This window comes from Rhopilema esculentum, chromosome 20 (assembly GCF_057945365.1).
Source record: "Rhopilema esculentum isolate cy_ngs chromosome 20, ASM5794536v1, whole genome shotgun sequence".
Classification (NCBI taxonomy): Eukaryota; Metazoa; Cnidaria; class Scyphozoa; order Rhizostomeae; family Rhizostomatidae; genus Rhopilema; species Rhopilema esculentum.
In genome coordinates, this window is record NC_142834.1 from 916,914 (window position 1) to 932,900 (window position 15,987).

Below are 15,987 nucleotides of genomic sequence, written 5' to 3' on the forward strand. Positions count from 1 at the left end.
CAGTTCTGAAAAGCAATGAGTTGCTGCATGAAAATTGGATGTTTCAAAGGTGTTTTTATTTGCTTTATGTATGCATACAGTTGCTGCATGCTGTTTAAAAATGTATTTATTTAAGGACTCATTAATTACCTTTTCCGCTGCATATTAGAAAAAAAGAGTGTGTGAGCAAGGTTTTAATTCAATATAGAGAAAAGCATATAGATTGGTTTTAAGTTATATTCTCTATGTTTTTTTCAGAAAAGCAGACCCTTGAATTTTAGAGATCTTGAAGGCCAGTTCTCACAAAAGGACTTTTTCAAAGAATTGCTATTGAAATTTACGTAATGTTATTTGGAACTTTTGGCAAAAGCTTGGTTGAGACTGGTTTTCTTGAGGGAGACTTTGACACAAACTAATCAAATATTTTCAAATGCTGTTTCTTTATCGGTCGTTGCCACTGCAGAAATTGGCTATGATGTAAAAACAAGAAAATTGTGCAAATTAATGAATTAAAGTGGAAAATGGCATAGGCCCTATTCGCACTGCAAATATGATAATGTTTGTCAAACCCGATATTCTCACGCCAATTAAGAAAACTTTTTCAAAATTGCCAAAGTTTATCAGACTTCTTGTTCGCATTAGGCAGTTTTCTGAGATGTTGTATTGTTATCTAACACGTTATCAGGTTGCCATTAAGAAATTGTACCTTTTTAAATTGTGACATGATTTCAAATAGCACCCTAGGCTTTTTATTCGTGTTAACATAATTCTGGCATGTCCGTCGAGTCACCCGCTGGTTATCATAGATTTTCATGAGATTGTGATACTCCAGAGCTCTACGACGGAACCTTTGACCAATTAGTCCAAACGTTACAATTTGTCAGATTTCAGATTTTGCTGTTCGCACTCTACTTATTAAACTACTTCCTGACAAACCCTTGCCGCCTTTGAAGATAGGGCCATATTCTTAAAGGAAGCTTGCCAACAGAAAATCTGCCAAAGAAAGAAAGCCATGGAGAACTTTGAATTATCAACAAGATGTCAGTTTACCTGAAAAAATATGCTTTTAGACTCTTGATTATATTCAGAAAGATTTGAAGCATGTCAAAGCTTTTCATTGGAAAACTATCTGATAACCTGGAACTTACATCAAAAATTATTGTTGATGAAAACCTTTGTGTAAAAACACGCTGGTTTGGAGTTGAGCTCCCAGCTTCTCATTTTCTTTATGACAACAACGGCAAATATCTGATGAAAAAGCGAATACAGTGGTTGATAAAGGGAATAGACGAGTTGAATGTTTGCAGAGGTGTAACTGAAAAGTCTCTTATTTCCTTTGGGTCTCTACCCACTGGAGAACAGCCCGAATGGACCAAGAAGTTTCACCTTCATGTTTCGACTAATTCAAGTATACCTAATGAATGTCACACTCCAGTTATATATGATTTAGGTCAACATCTTGTGAATTTTTTTCAAAATTGGATATTTGCAAATCATGCTTGAAAGTTAAATCTCTTTTGAACTAAAAGCAAAAAAGGCAGCAGTATACAGCAAATAAACCTTTAAGCATGAATGCACCATTGCATGCAGTGGCAAGGAAAAAGCTTATGCAAGCAGGTATGCTTAGCAGAGCTAAACAAAAAGCCTTAGAGGAAAAGATTAAAGCCATGGAAGTCCAGATAAAGAATGAAAGTGTGAGTCTTCAAAGTAACTTACATGTGGATTTAATACAAAATACAAAGCTGTTTTATTTTTATTTTTACAGGATATACTTATACGAAATTGCAATGAAAGAAATATTCCTAGTCTAAAAGAGGAGTCTATTAGACGAAAATCAAAGAGGGTTGATTCTAGGGCCTCAGGGAGATGATCCTCTTGTGACCATCTCAAAGTACTGTCGACATGATTCGTAAGTCAACTTGATCCTTTTTTTGTGCCATCCGATTCTTAATCTGTTGAAAGTGTTTGTTGATGCTTGTGTGTACTGAATTGATGTTGGCAGCTGTTGCAATACTGTTGCTTCATTCTTAATTTTAATACCTTTTATTGTTATAGACACAGATGTAGCTGTCGGAGCTGGCGGAGAGGAAAGAGGAACAGATGTCGACGTGATTCGTAAGTCAACTTGATCCTTTCTTGTGCCATCCGATTCTGAATCTGTTGAAAATGTTTGTTGATGCTTGTGTGTACTGAATTGATGTTGGCAGCTGTTGCAATACCGTTGCTTCATTCTTAATTTTGCTACCTTTTATTGTTATAGACACAGATGTAGCTGACGGAGCTGGCGGAGAGGAAAGGGGAACAGCTGTCGACGTGATTCGTAAGTCAACTTGATCCTTTCTTGTGCCATCCGATTCTGAATCTGTTGAAAATGTTAGTCGATGGCTCTGTGAAATGCAATGGTATCGAAAGCTATATTGACGTTGTTTTATCCATGTGAATGATATGCCCATTAAGTGTTTGTTGTGCCAATAAATCTCTAATGTAATGATGGTTTCTAATTTTGTGCCTTTTAAGAATCATGTATTACGGTAGATCGTGCCGTGGCTGATGAAAAAAAAATTAATGGAATGTATAAGCCACCAGTTAGATGGACATTAGATTATACCAACGAAGCTGCTATATATGATCAACGTCAAAATCTTGCAAATCATAAATTGTTCAGTACAGTAACAATTCAATCAGATTTGTATTTTGTGTCCTGTTTATTGCAATTTAATTTGGTATTGATCCTAATTAATAGAAGATTAGCCTGTTTCTCACATTCATCCTTATTTCAGCATACTTTTCCAGTTTCAAGTCATCTGTTTTACCTACTAGAATCTTGTCATTTCTTGTACTGGTTCTATCTTTAAAACAGTGTTTTAGCTACTTATTTCATAGCTTTGATTCTTGAAATTGCAGTTTTCCAACTTCTTTTGTATTTATTTATTACATATGGTTTGGAATTTATTCTCATCAGGATCCGATTATATTATCGTTTTTATTATTATCATAGTCAATGACAACTTGGGAGGCTGAGGCACTTTTTCCAATTCCTTTCTATTTTGTTATATAAAAAGACGCCTTTTAGATAGTAAAATTATGATATTGTCTGAATGTCTTTGGATGCCAAAACCCTGTGAAGGATGGTAGATGATTGTTATTCAAAGCAGGTTACTAATCACAAGCATCAATCCTTCACTAAAATGTTGTTTTGAACCGCATCTGGGGATCGACTTCATCCCTTTACTTTGGACGTTGTCCGGCATTTCAGATTTTGACTGTCAGACGAGCAGTACAAAATATGAGTTCATTTCAGTACTATTTGAACAATTTTTAAAAATATTGTTTTCATTATATTGTAGGTACAAAGAGAAAGATTGGAAAGTTTTTGCAAAGGGTTACTTTGTCCAAAGCAAAGAAACGCAAAGTTTTAACGGGTAAGTAAACATGTGTACAACTTTGACGGGATATGATTTGCAACAATAATTGAATATGATCTATGGCCTTGTATGATAAGATGATGGATATTGGAATTGTATTGTAAATAGAGAGGTTTTAAACCCGCAAAACATAACTCGTACAAGGTTAAGATCGGTCTCGTACAGCCCAGAACCAGTTTTGTTGGTTATTCCTACCAAAGTGCGCAGATCAAACTCGTACTCATTGCGGTACACATTGGGAACCTAGGCATTCTTTGACAACCCAGCAAGTAAGCAATACTGACTAGTTGACTTGGTCTGTATAAACCATTTAATGCCAAAAAATTATTCATAGTTAACATCACATGTTGCTCAATTAGATTTCATTTTATATGAATGTCTGTATATTTTATATTATATTGCTACATATAAATATCCGTTATTTACTTCAAAAGGAAAAAATGGGTCAGAATGGAAGAAATTTAGTGGACGCAAAGCCTGGATATTTTGGCAGCCGATAACAGAAGGGATAAGCGATAGTTGGGGGAATAAGTTCTGGCATTGTGAATTTGGTGAAGAAACAAAGAATGAAGTTGATGTTTGCTATAATGGTATGTTTACAACAATTGATGGCACTGAGGGGTTTAGCAGTGACGGAAAGTGCATGATAAGATCAGCAAAGGCCAACCTTTTAAAGGATTGGGAAATTTTACTTGTAGAGTAACTGTGAAGCAAAGTGAGTTATCAATACTTGGACATTGGCTACTAAAGTCAATTTAATTTATTCCTGCCTTACTGTGCGTACATATCATAAAAAGCAGAGTTAATATCGACTCGTAATACATTTGGCATCGATGGAATCTCAGGATCATAGTCTGTGCACCTCTCCATAATTTTCTTTAATTTATATAGGACATAGTCTGCTACTGTCAGTCTTCTCGCTAATATTCTGCGCATAATGACGCCATAAGAAAACACATCACTTTGAAATGAAGGTCGGCTTTTTCTTGTAATGACCTCTGGAGTGAAATGGTCAATTTCTTTGAATTTCTCCAACGCCTCTTTCGATAGCAGCTTTCTCACTGAGTGTCTGCATGCAAAGGCGAACCCAATAAGAACGGGTCTACACCCATCACCGAACTGTGGGAGCAGAATGTTCCCGCATCTTATGTGGTTATGGAGAACGTCTTTCTCGTGAATAAAAACAATGGCCACACAAATTCCTTCAACGACCGATTGCACTGCTGCCTCACTACCGAATACATCATTTTGAAGAAACTGTCTGAGTGATAAATTCCCTTCGTATTTCAGTGCAATGTGGAAAGCCCCTCTAATTTGTATGATGCCATATGGAAACGTAATATTGGGATGTTTTCCAAGATATTTCAGCAAACGAGCCTCATGGCTGACAAACTGGAGACTCTTAACATCAGCATCTTTCCCTTCCCAAATATGGTACCTCTTGAGTGTCACTGGTGTCCCATCTGAAAGGCTAGCCAAAGTAGTTTTTCAAAATACCCCCTTTTCATACTTTTCAGTAGCTACCAAAGCATTGAGAAAGTTGTTGCTGTCTAAAACAGAGACGGGTGTCTCTTGTAATAAAGGGTCACTTCTGTGAAAGAAATCAAGAAAGCGTCAACTATTATGGTTGATCGCATGCCTACATACTACTTTATTTTCGTATATGTCCATTCTGCATCTCTAAGCTGCATGGCAGAAGCTGCATGGAATCCATCCACTGTATTCTCACCCGATTCTGGCTGCGCTTGAAGAAATGTATCACACTGTAATTCAAAAAATAAGAGAATAACTTAAATTAGTTTTTAAAAATGCGTCTATTGACATTAAAGAAGCATTTACCCATTAATTTACATCAAATGAATATTCCGAGACATCACATCTCTTTTAATGAACAAATGTGAATCACTACAATGCAAACATGTGAATCACATTAATTATTTATTGTTTTAAGTATTTCATTATTTTTCTACTTTTGTTTTATTTGAGTCTATTGAAATATTTTATAACGTGGTAGAGGAATGTAAATATGTATGTAAGGCATCAGGGAACCTCAAATGCTTTTGATTCATTATTTTTTTATAAAAAGATCCTAGCAATTGTACATGATACTTATGTTTTAATCAGTTTGGAAAAACTCTTTTTTGAAAAGAAACTTTTGAAGTATTTTAATGATGTTGAAGATGTTGATTAACTTGTTCGCTCAGTTTGTCAAAAGTAGCGCATCGACGAGTAAGCCATTTTTGTTGTTAACCTGCTAGATACCTGCTAGTCAATTGATGTTCTGGGAGATGTGGAGATTAGAGTACACTAAACCTTGAAGCTTCTGCTGATATACGGGGATAAGACAGCAAACGCAATCCCTGGTTTCATTCTCCGACACTTGGTGCGATTCACTGAAGAACTTTGCATCCAACATTTCATATTTATTTAACAGCTTATTGAGCGGCTTGGCCAAAATACGCAATTTCAAATTGTTTACCCGAAGCCTTTCAATCATTGAAAGCGGCACCACCTGTCCCTGAGGTGGAGTAAGCTTGTTTTGGCAATTCAGCTGGATAGCCAGCAGGATCAGCTCCTCGATTTGCGAAATTTTGACATCAACAAGAGCATTTTGTGAAACTGTTTAAAGAACAAAAAAAAACTAGCTCAATCAAAAACGTTCACTTCATCTGGAGATAGAATAAAGGGCGACTTGCAGCTAAAAAAATGTTTTGCGTTTCTTCCTAATTTGCAACAACAAATGCTTCATAAAACGTTGACACAACTACTTACCTTGTGCCAGAGCAACAGCTTCATTCTTCCACAAAGGAGTGCGACTTTGGTCAACTTCAGATGATTTTAAATTTATATCGCCAATTGCTTTGCGTTCCTTCGGACAAACCTGTTGCAAACAACGTCATACTGATTTTACATATCTTCTTAAGTTTAAAGACAAAATCATATCCTGGTCTGGAGAAACCTGCGACTGTTGCCTATGTCAAACATTTATTCCAAACATAGACTTCATTTGATTTAAATGTTTTTTATACTGAAAATGTCTTATTGCAATGTTTAATGCATCTACTTTATCAACAACCAATTATAACGATTTACTATTTGTATATTGTAATTCTTAGTTGTCCTAAAACAGCTTTTACTATAGCTACTGTATTTTTGTAGTCCAGATTTTAAAGAAATTGTTAATAAAAACAAAAACAATAAACTGCTATATAATGTGTTTACCGGAATGATACTAAAAAGCATAATCAAATACACTAGAAACGAGCACTACCAAGAAAACGTTATCCAAGACATATCAGTGACCCTCCTTCTATCCAACTGATTGGTAGCCAGAGGGGTAAGGTTCGTTCTAACTGTTCTGTTTTAATTTTGAAGACTTCATATAAAAACAAAGTTTGACCAAACTGTTGGTTTAATAATGGTTTTATACACAAATAATCCAATATGCTGTTTGAACCTACCCGCTTGAATCGCCTGTGCAATAATTCTGCCATCTTATCGACTTTTCTTTTGTTCCAATACATGGCAAATTCAATTATGGCATCATCCCTGTCTACAAAACATAAAACTTTCCTTTGATCAACGGCTAAAAGCAACAGAGGAAAAAACAAGTAAAGTCTACATTGGCAATTGAAAAGATAACAAAGGGAATCAAGCAAATAAAAAAGAAAGATAACTTAAAGTCAGTAATTTAGACAGAATGAGACAAGAGTATACAAAAGTATATTTAGAGAAATAAGCAAGGAATAAGGTCTTTTATGCTCAAAGTTAAATGATGAGAAAAGATATCTAAAATAATCTGAAAATGCAAATTTCTTACGTTCTGGAAGCATGTGCTTTATTGTTGACCCTGTTCTTGACAAATAACTAAATATTTGTTCGTCTTCTTCGCCAATCGTATATCCACTACCTTCCGTCCACAGCCCTCCATATAAAACCTATAGAAGATGACACTTGCATGTATACAAAAGAGATTTGAAAGTCAATAATCAAATGAGGAAGATGAGCAAGAATCCTACAATTCTTTTAAGACATGTGTAAATTAAGTAAAATCAAATAACTTAAAAATGCATGTTATCAATCTTTCTCATGATTGCGTAAACTTTAATCTTGACCAGTTTGAATTAGATGTAAATCATAAATTAGAACATTCATTTAGCTTAGTTCAACATTCATTTAGCTGAATTTTATCGGGCACTTGTAGGAATTGACAATACTGGGTGCTTTATGAAATAATTGTTATATAGAATAGAAAAAAGAAGAGATGATTCGGAACTGATACCTTCTGAATTTTAATACTTCGCTACATGCATCATACCTATTGCCGGAGTCTGGCCTGGCCAGTATCGAGATCTAATTAGTTGGCACACATCATCAAATAGATCAGAGCAAAAACTGCAATTCAAGCATTCGATCTGAAATTTATTCAGATCAAATCGTGCTAAAAAGATCAAGGGTCTAAATAAATAAAGGCTTTAATTAAACAAAGAAATCATGTTTCTTGCCAAGTAATCATGCCATATTGCTTACTTGGTTTCGACTGCTTCTTGTACATGCGATTCAAAAAAGAGTGTAACCTTCAGTAACTGACACCTTTCTTTGGTCCAAAAAAACTCCCCCCTAGTTATTTTATTCTAAAAGCTCTATACAATTTATACCACTATAAATTATTTGATGTCTGTAATGAACCACTTCTACAAGAAAAAGATAGGCCTACCGCGGCAATTGACCAATATACACTTCTGGTTGCTAGGAAGCTTCCTCCATTGTCCATGCATTCCACATTTAGCACATTTGCTAGGTAGTGTCATTATAGGACAGCGATCTACAACCGACAAAGAATCACATATTGGAAACAAACTTGTTGACAGAAATAGGAAATTATTGAAAAAAGTCTAATTGTCAAATTCATCACTTTGTAATGGAATTTAATATAAGTGATTTAAAAGAAGCTTTAACCTTCATTTTTGACACTTCCTTTAAAGCAAATTTGATGTTTTGCAGGGGTAGTAAAATGATTTTAACAGTAGGACTCAACATTTGTTGAGTGTTGAACTTCAGACTCTCAGAAATCGAAGAAAAGACAAACCACTATTTAAATTTTAGGTAATATATATATATATATATATATGTATGTACTTGTAGAGATGAATTTTTGTCATGCAAATGGACATCCTGTTAGATTTAAAATTAAATTTAAAAAAAATTTCACATACTTATTTCCGCTATGATTCCTTTCTCTGTGAGTCCTTGGAGTGGCATTCGATATTCTGCATTTGATTTTCGATGAAAACAGCTCTATCGTGAAGAGGTGCCAAAGAGTGTACTATGTCATCGCATAGAAAACAAAGATATTTATGTTTTCTACATTGATTGCAATTTATCAGGGCTCTTCTCTTCTTACAATAGGAACAACTTTTTTTGGAAAAGGCTTTTTCACAAATTGATGTTTCCAAAATGCTTTCTCTACTGCTTTCCCATTTTGTCAATGCAGCATCTCTTCTTTCAAACCATGTTTGCTTTGGCTGTCTGACAAGTTTTGCTTCAGACTCTCTAATGAGATCATCGCAGCTTTCTAATATCTCAAGAAGTTCTGAGAATATAAGAATATCATGAAACCATCACTTGGAAACTCTATACAAGCACAGAAGGACAGGAAAAACCAAAGATGGTGAATTTTATAGACATGCCAGCACTAACACAATCCTAAACAAAAAAGGTCCCAACTTATTACTTAACAATTATTTAACAATTACAATTTTTGATCCCTCTTGCTAAACCTATAGTAATCACCTACATAATTGCCCACTTAACATTAATTGAAATTTTAGGGACTTAACAGCTAAAGAAATAACAACAACAATAGTTTTACAGTTACCTAAAGTCCTGGCCAAATAAAAAAATCAGCATAAAACACCATTCAACATTGTTTAATAAAAGATGTTCTAAAGTTCTTGCTTCGCTGCCCAACTTTACTGAACCACTTCAGATCAGTGCAGTGCAAAGATGTTCTACTTAAATGCAGTCTGTCCTCTAATGTTCTCAACATTTATTTCACTGGAGTCAAAGTCCGTTAAGGTGGGAAGACCAATTGTTCATTTTAACCAATCATTAAGGGGACAGACTGAATTTAAGTAGAATAGCTAGAAACAACAGCAATATGGTTATAAAATAGAAATCAAACCTTTGTCAACAGAAACATGTTCATCAATTTCGCTTGTTGTAATTTCAGTGCTTCAAATGATGTTGTTGGTTGTAAATCACAATCATCTGCACATAGCAAAATGTAGCAAAAAATTCCTTACAAAAGTTTTTAAAAAGGTGATTAGATTGATTTGAAGAAGTTATAAAACACAACGGATTGCAGATGTATGTGCATAAGGCCATACATCAAGACAAAATTATATATTGATAAACAATCTTTAATGGGGGCAGCATAACAATGAGAGTCATTAAAGGGATTATATTCTTATACATATTCATGTGAATATAACTTTTTCTGCAAGTCCACATCAACTATTTTGCTGTCAAATATGACTAAGGTAAAATAAATAATGTCAGAGCATGTAAGAGTTCAAGATTAGAAATGAATATACACTTTTTAAAAGGACAATGTATAAAAGCACACCAAGCTCAAAATTGGTAAAACTAGGAACAAGCTAGGGCTGAGATACTGTAAAATGTAACTTTGAAAAATTTTCCATCTAAAAAGAAGAGTGTTTGCCATCTAAGAGTTTATCAGTGAAAAAAAAAATAAATAAAATATGTCTTGTTACTTACTCTATTGACAAACAAGTCCTGTAAACCTCCCACAATAGCTATCAATTGCACTACCAATTGAACAAATTAAGAACAATCCACCCTCTGTTTTTCAAAAAAGTTAAGAACGGGCAAGCCAGCTTGAACTTCAATTCACTGGTTCTTATAAAAAATATTTTACTTTAATAAAAAGAGTTACAGTTGACTCCCCTTACAGTCACTCTGCTTATGTCACATTTTTGGTTACAGTCACATAAAATCTCTAGTCCCAAACATGAAAAACTTTTAGTTTAAGCTCCGTTTACAGTCACACTCTGCTTACTGTTACAACTTTTCAAGCAAAATTTGGTGGCAAGAATATTCTTTGTTAAATTTTTCATCTGGATACAACAAGAATAACCAAATAATTTTACTATTCTTGTTGAATATTCTTTCCTGTAACCAGGGCTTAATAAGAAATGTGTCTGTTTAAACTACTCAGCTGGAGAATAAATCAGTGCTGTTGGAACGAAATTCATATTAGCAAGATCTTGATATTAGGGGACTGCTCATCGTTTTGCTTCCTATTTTGTAAACTGCTATAAAGAAAATGTAGTACAGTTTGAAAATTATTATTAGGGGGGGCTCCAGCCCCCTGTTTCTTATGGCCCTGTAATTGATAACAAACTCTGATGCTCAAACAATAAGGAGCAACTTTGGTCTATATAATTAAGGAATTCCTACTAGACCAGGCGAGGGAGGGGGGGTATCGTCACCCATCGAGGGAATTTGCAAGACCAACTCTATTTGGTCAATTTCAATACGCTGATTACGAAAATAGATGTTATACGGAGAAATTCGGTACCAGGAAGCCTCTATTTCACGTCCAAACCTCGTTTTCATCAAAATTTGAACGTTGAAAAAAAGTTTGTAAATTTTTTATTCTCATCAATTTCGATATACTGATTTCGAAGGTTAATCTCATACGGCGGAAGTCTGAATGCACTGGTCCATTTTTCATGCTGAAATCGTGCATTTATCGTTTTCAATATTTTTAGAGTAAAATTTGCTGCACACATAGATTTGCTTTAAAAGCTTAAAAAGGCTAATAAACATTTAAAGTTGTTTTGAATAAACATTCTAGTATCCGTTGTCATCAGAGTCATTGCTATACTCATCCTCAAAGCAATTGTCATTCATTGGGTCAATATTGTCTTTTTCAGCATCTTGATTGATATTTAGAAGCAACTCGGCATTATTATCTAGGTATATATCTTTACTCCACAATGCGTTACCGGCTGCATCCCAACCATGATCAACTGGACTGCCAATGCTTAACTCCAACTGGTCTGCATTTATGTAAATGTTTGCAACATAAGCTAATGTAGCTTTGTGCAAATGAGATTGGCAACACACGATGGCATTAAACTAAGTTAAAAAAAAATCTTCCAGAAACTCTTTGAACAGGCGTCATTGGCCTTGGTGACAGTTGTTGAAAAACCGTAAAGAAAGCATGTAAACTTCTCCAGGACCCTTTCCTTGCCAAATTCCCCTGCGAAAAAGTCCTCAAACGCCTATTTTCTGAGGCTTTAAACAGAATTCCGAGCAAACTTTTTCAAATTGATTTTTGACTAAGAAGGAGTTGATATGTTGTATAGACACCCCTATATTAACAGAAAGAAAAATTCCCAAGGAATCCAAAAATGCAACTTTCATCTCAGTACTAGAAAACAGTAAAGAAATACATCTGTATAAAAAATATATTAGAGAATTAATGTTAAAATAGGATATTAGTCACACTTATTATAGCCAAAATTTAACTTTGGTGTGATAGTTAATAAAGCAGTTATTTTCCTTTGTTATGCAGAGGTATACAGTGTCCTGTGGCTCACAACCTGCACAGCAAAAAGTTGTTTTTGATAAACTAAATGGGCAGTTCTTTGGATCAGCATCTGGGTTCTGCTTTATCCAATTCTGCCTTTTTCTCTTGCAGACAAGACATCTGTGGTCTTTGCCTTGGCCTTTTTTTGGCAGATGAGCCCCAACATTTTGTAACCTATTATCTTCCTCTGTCCTCTTTCTTTTTCTTCCTTTCCCCTTTGCACGGACATTGCCAACCAATTGTATGGCAAGTTCTTCCTGGAAAGAGAGAAGGTCTCGTTTGGCCTTACCCTGAACAACATGAGGCTTGACATGCCCTTCAATTATGTAAGAATTGTTTATACATTTCATGAAAAAGGATATAAATATTCTCATATAATAAGTCTTCTGTTTCTTATCCTTTTTCACAACAGATTGTTGGTCACTTTTGTCCACACCAGCCATATTTGTGTTGTAATCGCTGACAAGAATTGGACAGGCTATTTGTATCTTTTCGTATTTGCCGTTCTTCTTTAGGTTTCTTGTTGCTGGTTTTCCAAGTGTGGCATCATGAATTGAACTGAGGAAATAGACAGGCTTTGAATCTTTCCACATTAGAGCAGTTAGGCCTTTGAAAAATGCAAAATTGAATTCTCCCCTAGCCATCGATTTTGCATTTCTGGAGAGAATATCACTAGGATAATATCTGCGATTTGACCTTATTGTCCCGCATGTATAAATTCCCTGGCTCTCCAGGAATAAAACAAGGGGCACACTAGTGTAAAAATTGTCAAGGTATAAATGATGTCCTTGGTGGGTTAAATTTTTAACCAAATCGATCACAACACGATCAGTTTTGCCAAGGTCTCCAACATCATCTTCTTGATCTGTTACCTTTCCAGTATAAATTTGGAAATTCCAGCAGTAACCCATTTGCGAGTCTGCTACAACAAACACTTTGATTCCAACCTTCACTGGTTTTTGCGGCATTCTCTGGGTCCAAGCAATGTGCCCTTTGAATGGGATCATGCTTTCATCTACTGAAATTTCTCTTCCCAGAACATACATCTCCCGAAACTTCTCTTGCAAATGGTCAATAACTGGCCTAACCTTGTACAAACGGTCGTTTGTTGCGGGAATATTTGGATCGCAAAAATGGATAAATCTTTGGATTTCTCTAAATCTGTTCTTTGAAAAGACTTTGCAAATATTTGTATGAAAGATCCATTTATTTTCGTCTGCTATGAAGTATCTTTCATTTCTGGGTGTTGTTAGCAAACTGTTTGCAATTAGTACAACACCTAAATATGCTTTGACTTCATCCAAGATTATAGTCCAGCGTTCTCCTTCGGTTGCACCCAATTTTTTTTCTGCGTTCAAAATGGTCCAGTCTACAACTCTTTGCAGTAGTTCATCTGATAAAAATAATTGCAAATATTCGATTGGCTTTGCATCCAACGAAAGATTTGCTACTTCTGCAGGTTTTGGCCTTTCATCTACAGTTTCAGCATCAGCTGATTGTCTTCGCACATTTCCTCCCAACGCCCATTTGACCTCCGGCATTTCGAAACGAAATCCCTCAAACTCCTCTTCTTCATCATCCGAATCTCCAAAAACATCGTAGAATTCATCCATAAATTCGCTACTAAAATCTCCGATATCGGCAGCAGAGGAATCGCTACTTTCAGAATCACTATCACTCAATGCACTACAGTCGTTCGTCGCCATGCTTCCTTCGCTCAACAAACATGGCCTAACTCAAAACAAAGTTCAACGGTTGATATTTCAAAAATTTCATATAGAAACATGTGACAAAGAACACGTGTGCCTGTGGTTTCATCCTTTGTCTACAGGATTAAATAAATGAAAGGTATCTATAGCAACAACATTATGGAGAAAACCAAAGCCAAAGTTATGTAACCGAATTACGTCACCAAAGCCGCTAAAGCGGCCAGTGGCGTTTACAGGGAAACAAGGCGAAGCCTCCAAAGCGGCTTGTGGCAAGGAAAGGGTTAACATTGCTTTTCAGAATGCCTCATTTCTTTTTTGGAAATCATGGACACATAATCGTTGCCGGAGAATGCGTGAAAACCAACTATTGCTCGTCTTTTAATTGAAGACAATGTTGATATGATAGACAGCATGAAGCATAACCACTGAATAGATTTTCTGTATGACAATTTCAGTAGCGCAGTGAGAAATCTAACTGAGATCTTTCTGGAGAACGGCTATCCAGAGGATGTTATTTCAGTTTACATTAAGGAGAAGATAAGAAATTTCTCGGCTGACGTAAAATTTGGTCCTCAAAAGTGCCCGGTCTATCTAAAACTACCATGGATCGGTGACAGTTCCCTACGTTTTGAAAGCCAAATAAAAGAGGCCATAGCAAATTGTTTCTTTACTGCCACACAAAAAAGTTCCCTTGTATATGAATTTACGTGCCAGTGTGATTCTGGCTACGTGGGACGCACTACCCAAAGATTGGAGGATAGAATAAAACAGCATGTTCCGTCTAATATTAGAAACAAAACCCATTCCCAAAGAGAACAGCCACCTCGGTCTTGCAAATCTAAAATTACAACTAAAATCTGCGATTCTGCTATCAGGCATCATTTATTGGAAAACCCAGATTGTGCAAAAACTATAATGGCGACATGTTTCGGATTATTGGTAAAGCCCGAACGTCGTTCTACCTAGCAGTTTTGGAATCTATCTACATAAGCACGAAAAAACCGCTTCTGTGTAGAGAAAAGGAGTTCGTTTTCACCTTAGGACTCCATTGGTAACATTCCCAATCGGCAAGCGGCACTGATTGGTCAACCTATACAGTCATGTGCTCGTGTTTCTGATTGGCCTATTTCGATCCACAACTGGGTATATATATTTCCTAGCGTAGAGTTTTCGATCTATGTTCTGACGTTTTAAAGTCTGGAGAGTGTCAGATGAAAAGCTTTAGTTTACAAAATGTTTGCTTTTTTCAAAGCCATTTTCAAGCTTTGTACCACCAAAAGATTGTTTACAACTTTAAATGTTTATTAGCCGTATTATATAGCCTTTTGACATAATCTTTTTCAAGCTTTTAAAGCAAATCTATGTGCGCAGCAGATTTTACTCTAGAAATATTGAATACGATAAATAAACGATTTCAGCAAGAAAAAGGGACCAAACTTTTTTACAAACTTTTTTTCAACGTTCAAATTTTGATGAAAATGAAGTTTGAACATGAAATAGAGGCTTCCTGGTACTGAATTTACATTTATAAAATAACTTTTTGAAATCAGCACATCGAAATTGATAAAAATCGATTCATTTACAAACTTTCGTTCAACGTTCAAATTTGGACGAAAACGAGGTTTGAACGTGAAATAGAGGCTTCCTGGTACCGAATTTCTCCGTATAGCATCGATTTTCGTAATCAGCGTATCGAAATTGACCAAATAGAGTTGGTCTTACAAATTCCCTCAATGGGTGACGATACACCCCCTACCTCGCCTTGTCTATACTAGAATCAGAATAATTTCTATCCATGGTTGCAGCTTGCTCTCTTCTTTTATAAGGCACATGTTTTGAGGAATGCACGTGTTTTGACCCTGTCTTTGTATCTGTGGAGCCGACACGGAAAATTTTTGTTGCATATTTTTTACCAGAATTTTTCAATTTTTTTGACATCATTTTATTTGTGAGTGCATCTATATCAGAAAGAAGGGATGCAACAGATTCTCCTTTCTTTTTGTGTGCATCAGGAGTTTCTAAAAAATTGAATCCCAAGTGTTATAGAAGAAATATTTAAATACAGGGAGGTATATCTATTTTACAATTATTTAGAATTTAATTAATTGAAGGTGTAACTATAAGTGAAAGCAGAGGCATCAGAACAGGGTATGTGCAGAAAGTCCTGGATATTGTAGATAATGCCAATTAAATGAATACCAGCAAAGATTTTCTTAAGATAAAATTAGAACTATACATTACTCTGGGTAGTACT

General features: G+C 35.4%; 3 protein-coding genes across 5 annotated transcripts; 1 reads left to right on the top strand and 2 right to left on the bottom strand.

The window, feature by feature from the left end:
* The first annotated feature begins 1,756 nt into the window (after positions 1-1,756).
* Positions 1,757-4,107, top strand: LOC135696562 (uncharacterized). Its single transcript, XM_089114516.1, has 5 exons — positions 1,757-1,888; positions 2,035-2,094; positions 2,240-2,299; positions 3,327-3,401; positions 3,839-4,107. Exons 1-5 carry the CDS (start codon positions 1,882-1,884, stop codon positions 4,105-4,107), a joined length of 471 nt encoding a protein of 156 aa, XP_088970642.1. The 5' UTR covers positions 1,757-1,881.
* Positions 4,108-4,175: 68 nt separating this feature from the next.
* On the bottom strand, positions 4,176-4,889 carry LOC148957764 (dual specificity testis-specific protein kinase 2-like; the record flags this gene model as incomplete). Its single annotated transcript, XM_089114697.1, has 1 exon — positions 4,176-4,889. A coding segment is annotated over one exon (714 nt), but the record flags the coding sequence as incomplete, so codon positions are not given.
* A 140-nt stretch (positions 4,890-5,029) lies between these two features.
* LOC135687678 (uncharacterized) lies at positions 5,030-9,725 on the bottom strand. 3 transcript variants are annotated; one of them, XM_089114462.1, is made up of 7 exons: positions 8,621-9,653; positions 8,122-8,229; positions 7,225-7,342; positions 6,866-6,957; positions 6,177-6,285; positions 5,884-6,023; positions 5,030-5,167 (listed from the first exon to the last, which is right to left on the bottom strand). In XM_089114462.1, the coding sequence occupies exons 2-7, from the start codon at positions 8,176-8,178 to the stop codon at positions 5,051-5,053; spliced, it is 633 nt and encodes a 210-aa protein (XP_088970588.1). In that variant the 5' UTR covers positions 8,179-8,229; positions 8,621-9,653; the 3' UTR covers positions 5,030-5,050. The 3 variants fall into 3 exon arrangements, with proteins under 3 accessions (XP_088970588.1, XP_088970587.1, XP_088970586.1); XM_089114461.1 differs by having other exon boundaries at positions 5,141-6,023; positions 8,621-8,997; positions 9,589-9,725; XM_089114460.1 differs by having other exon boundaries at positions 5,141-6,023; positions 8,621-8,997; positions 9,283-9,653.
* Between the last annotated feature and the right edge of the window lie 6,262 nt (positions 9,726-15,987).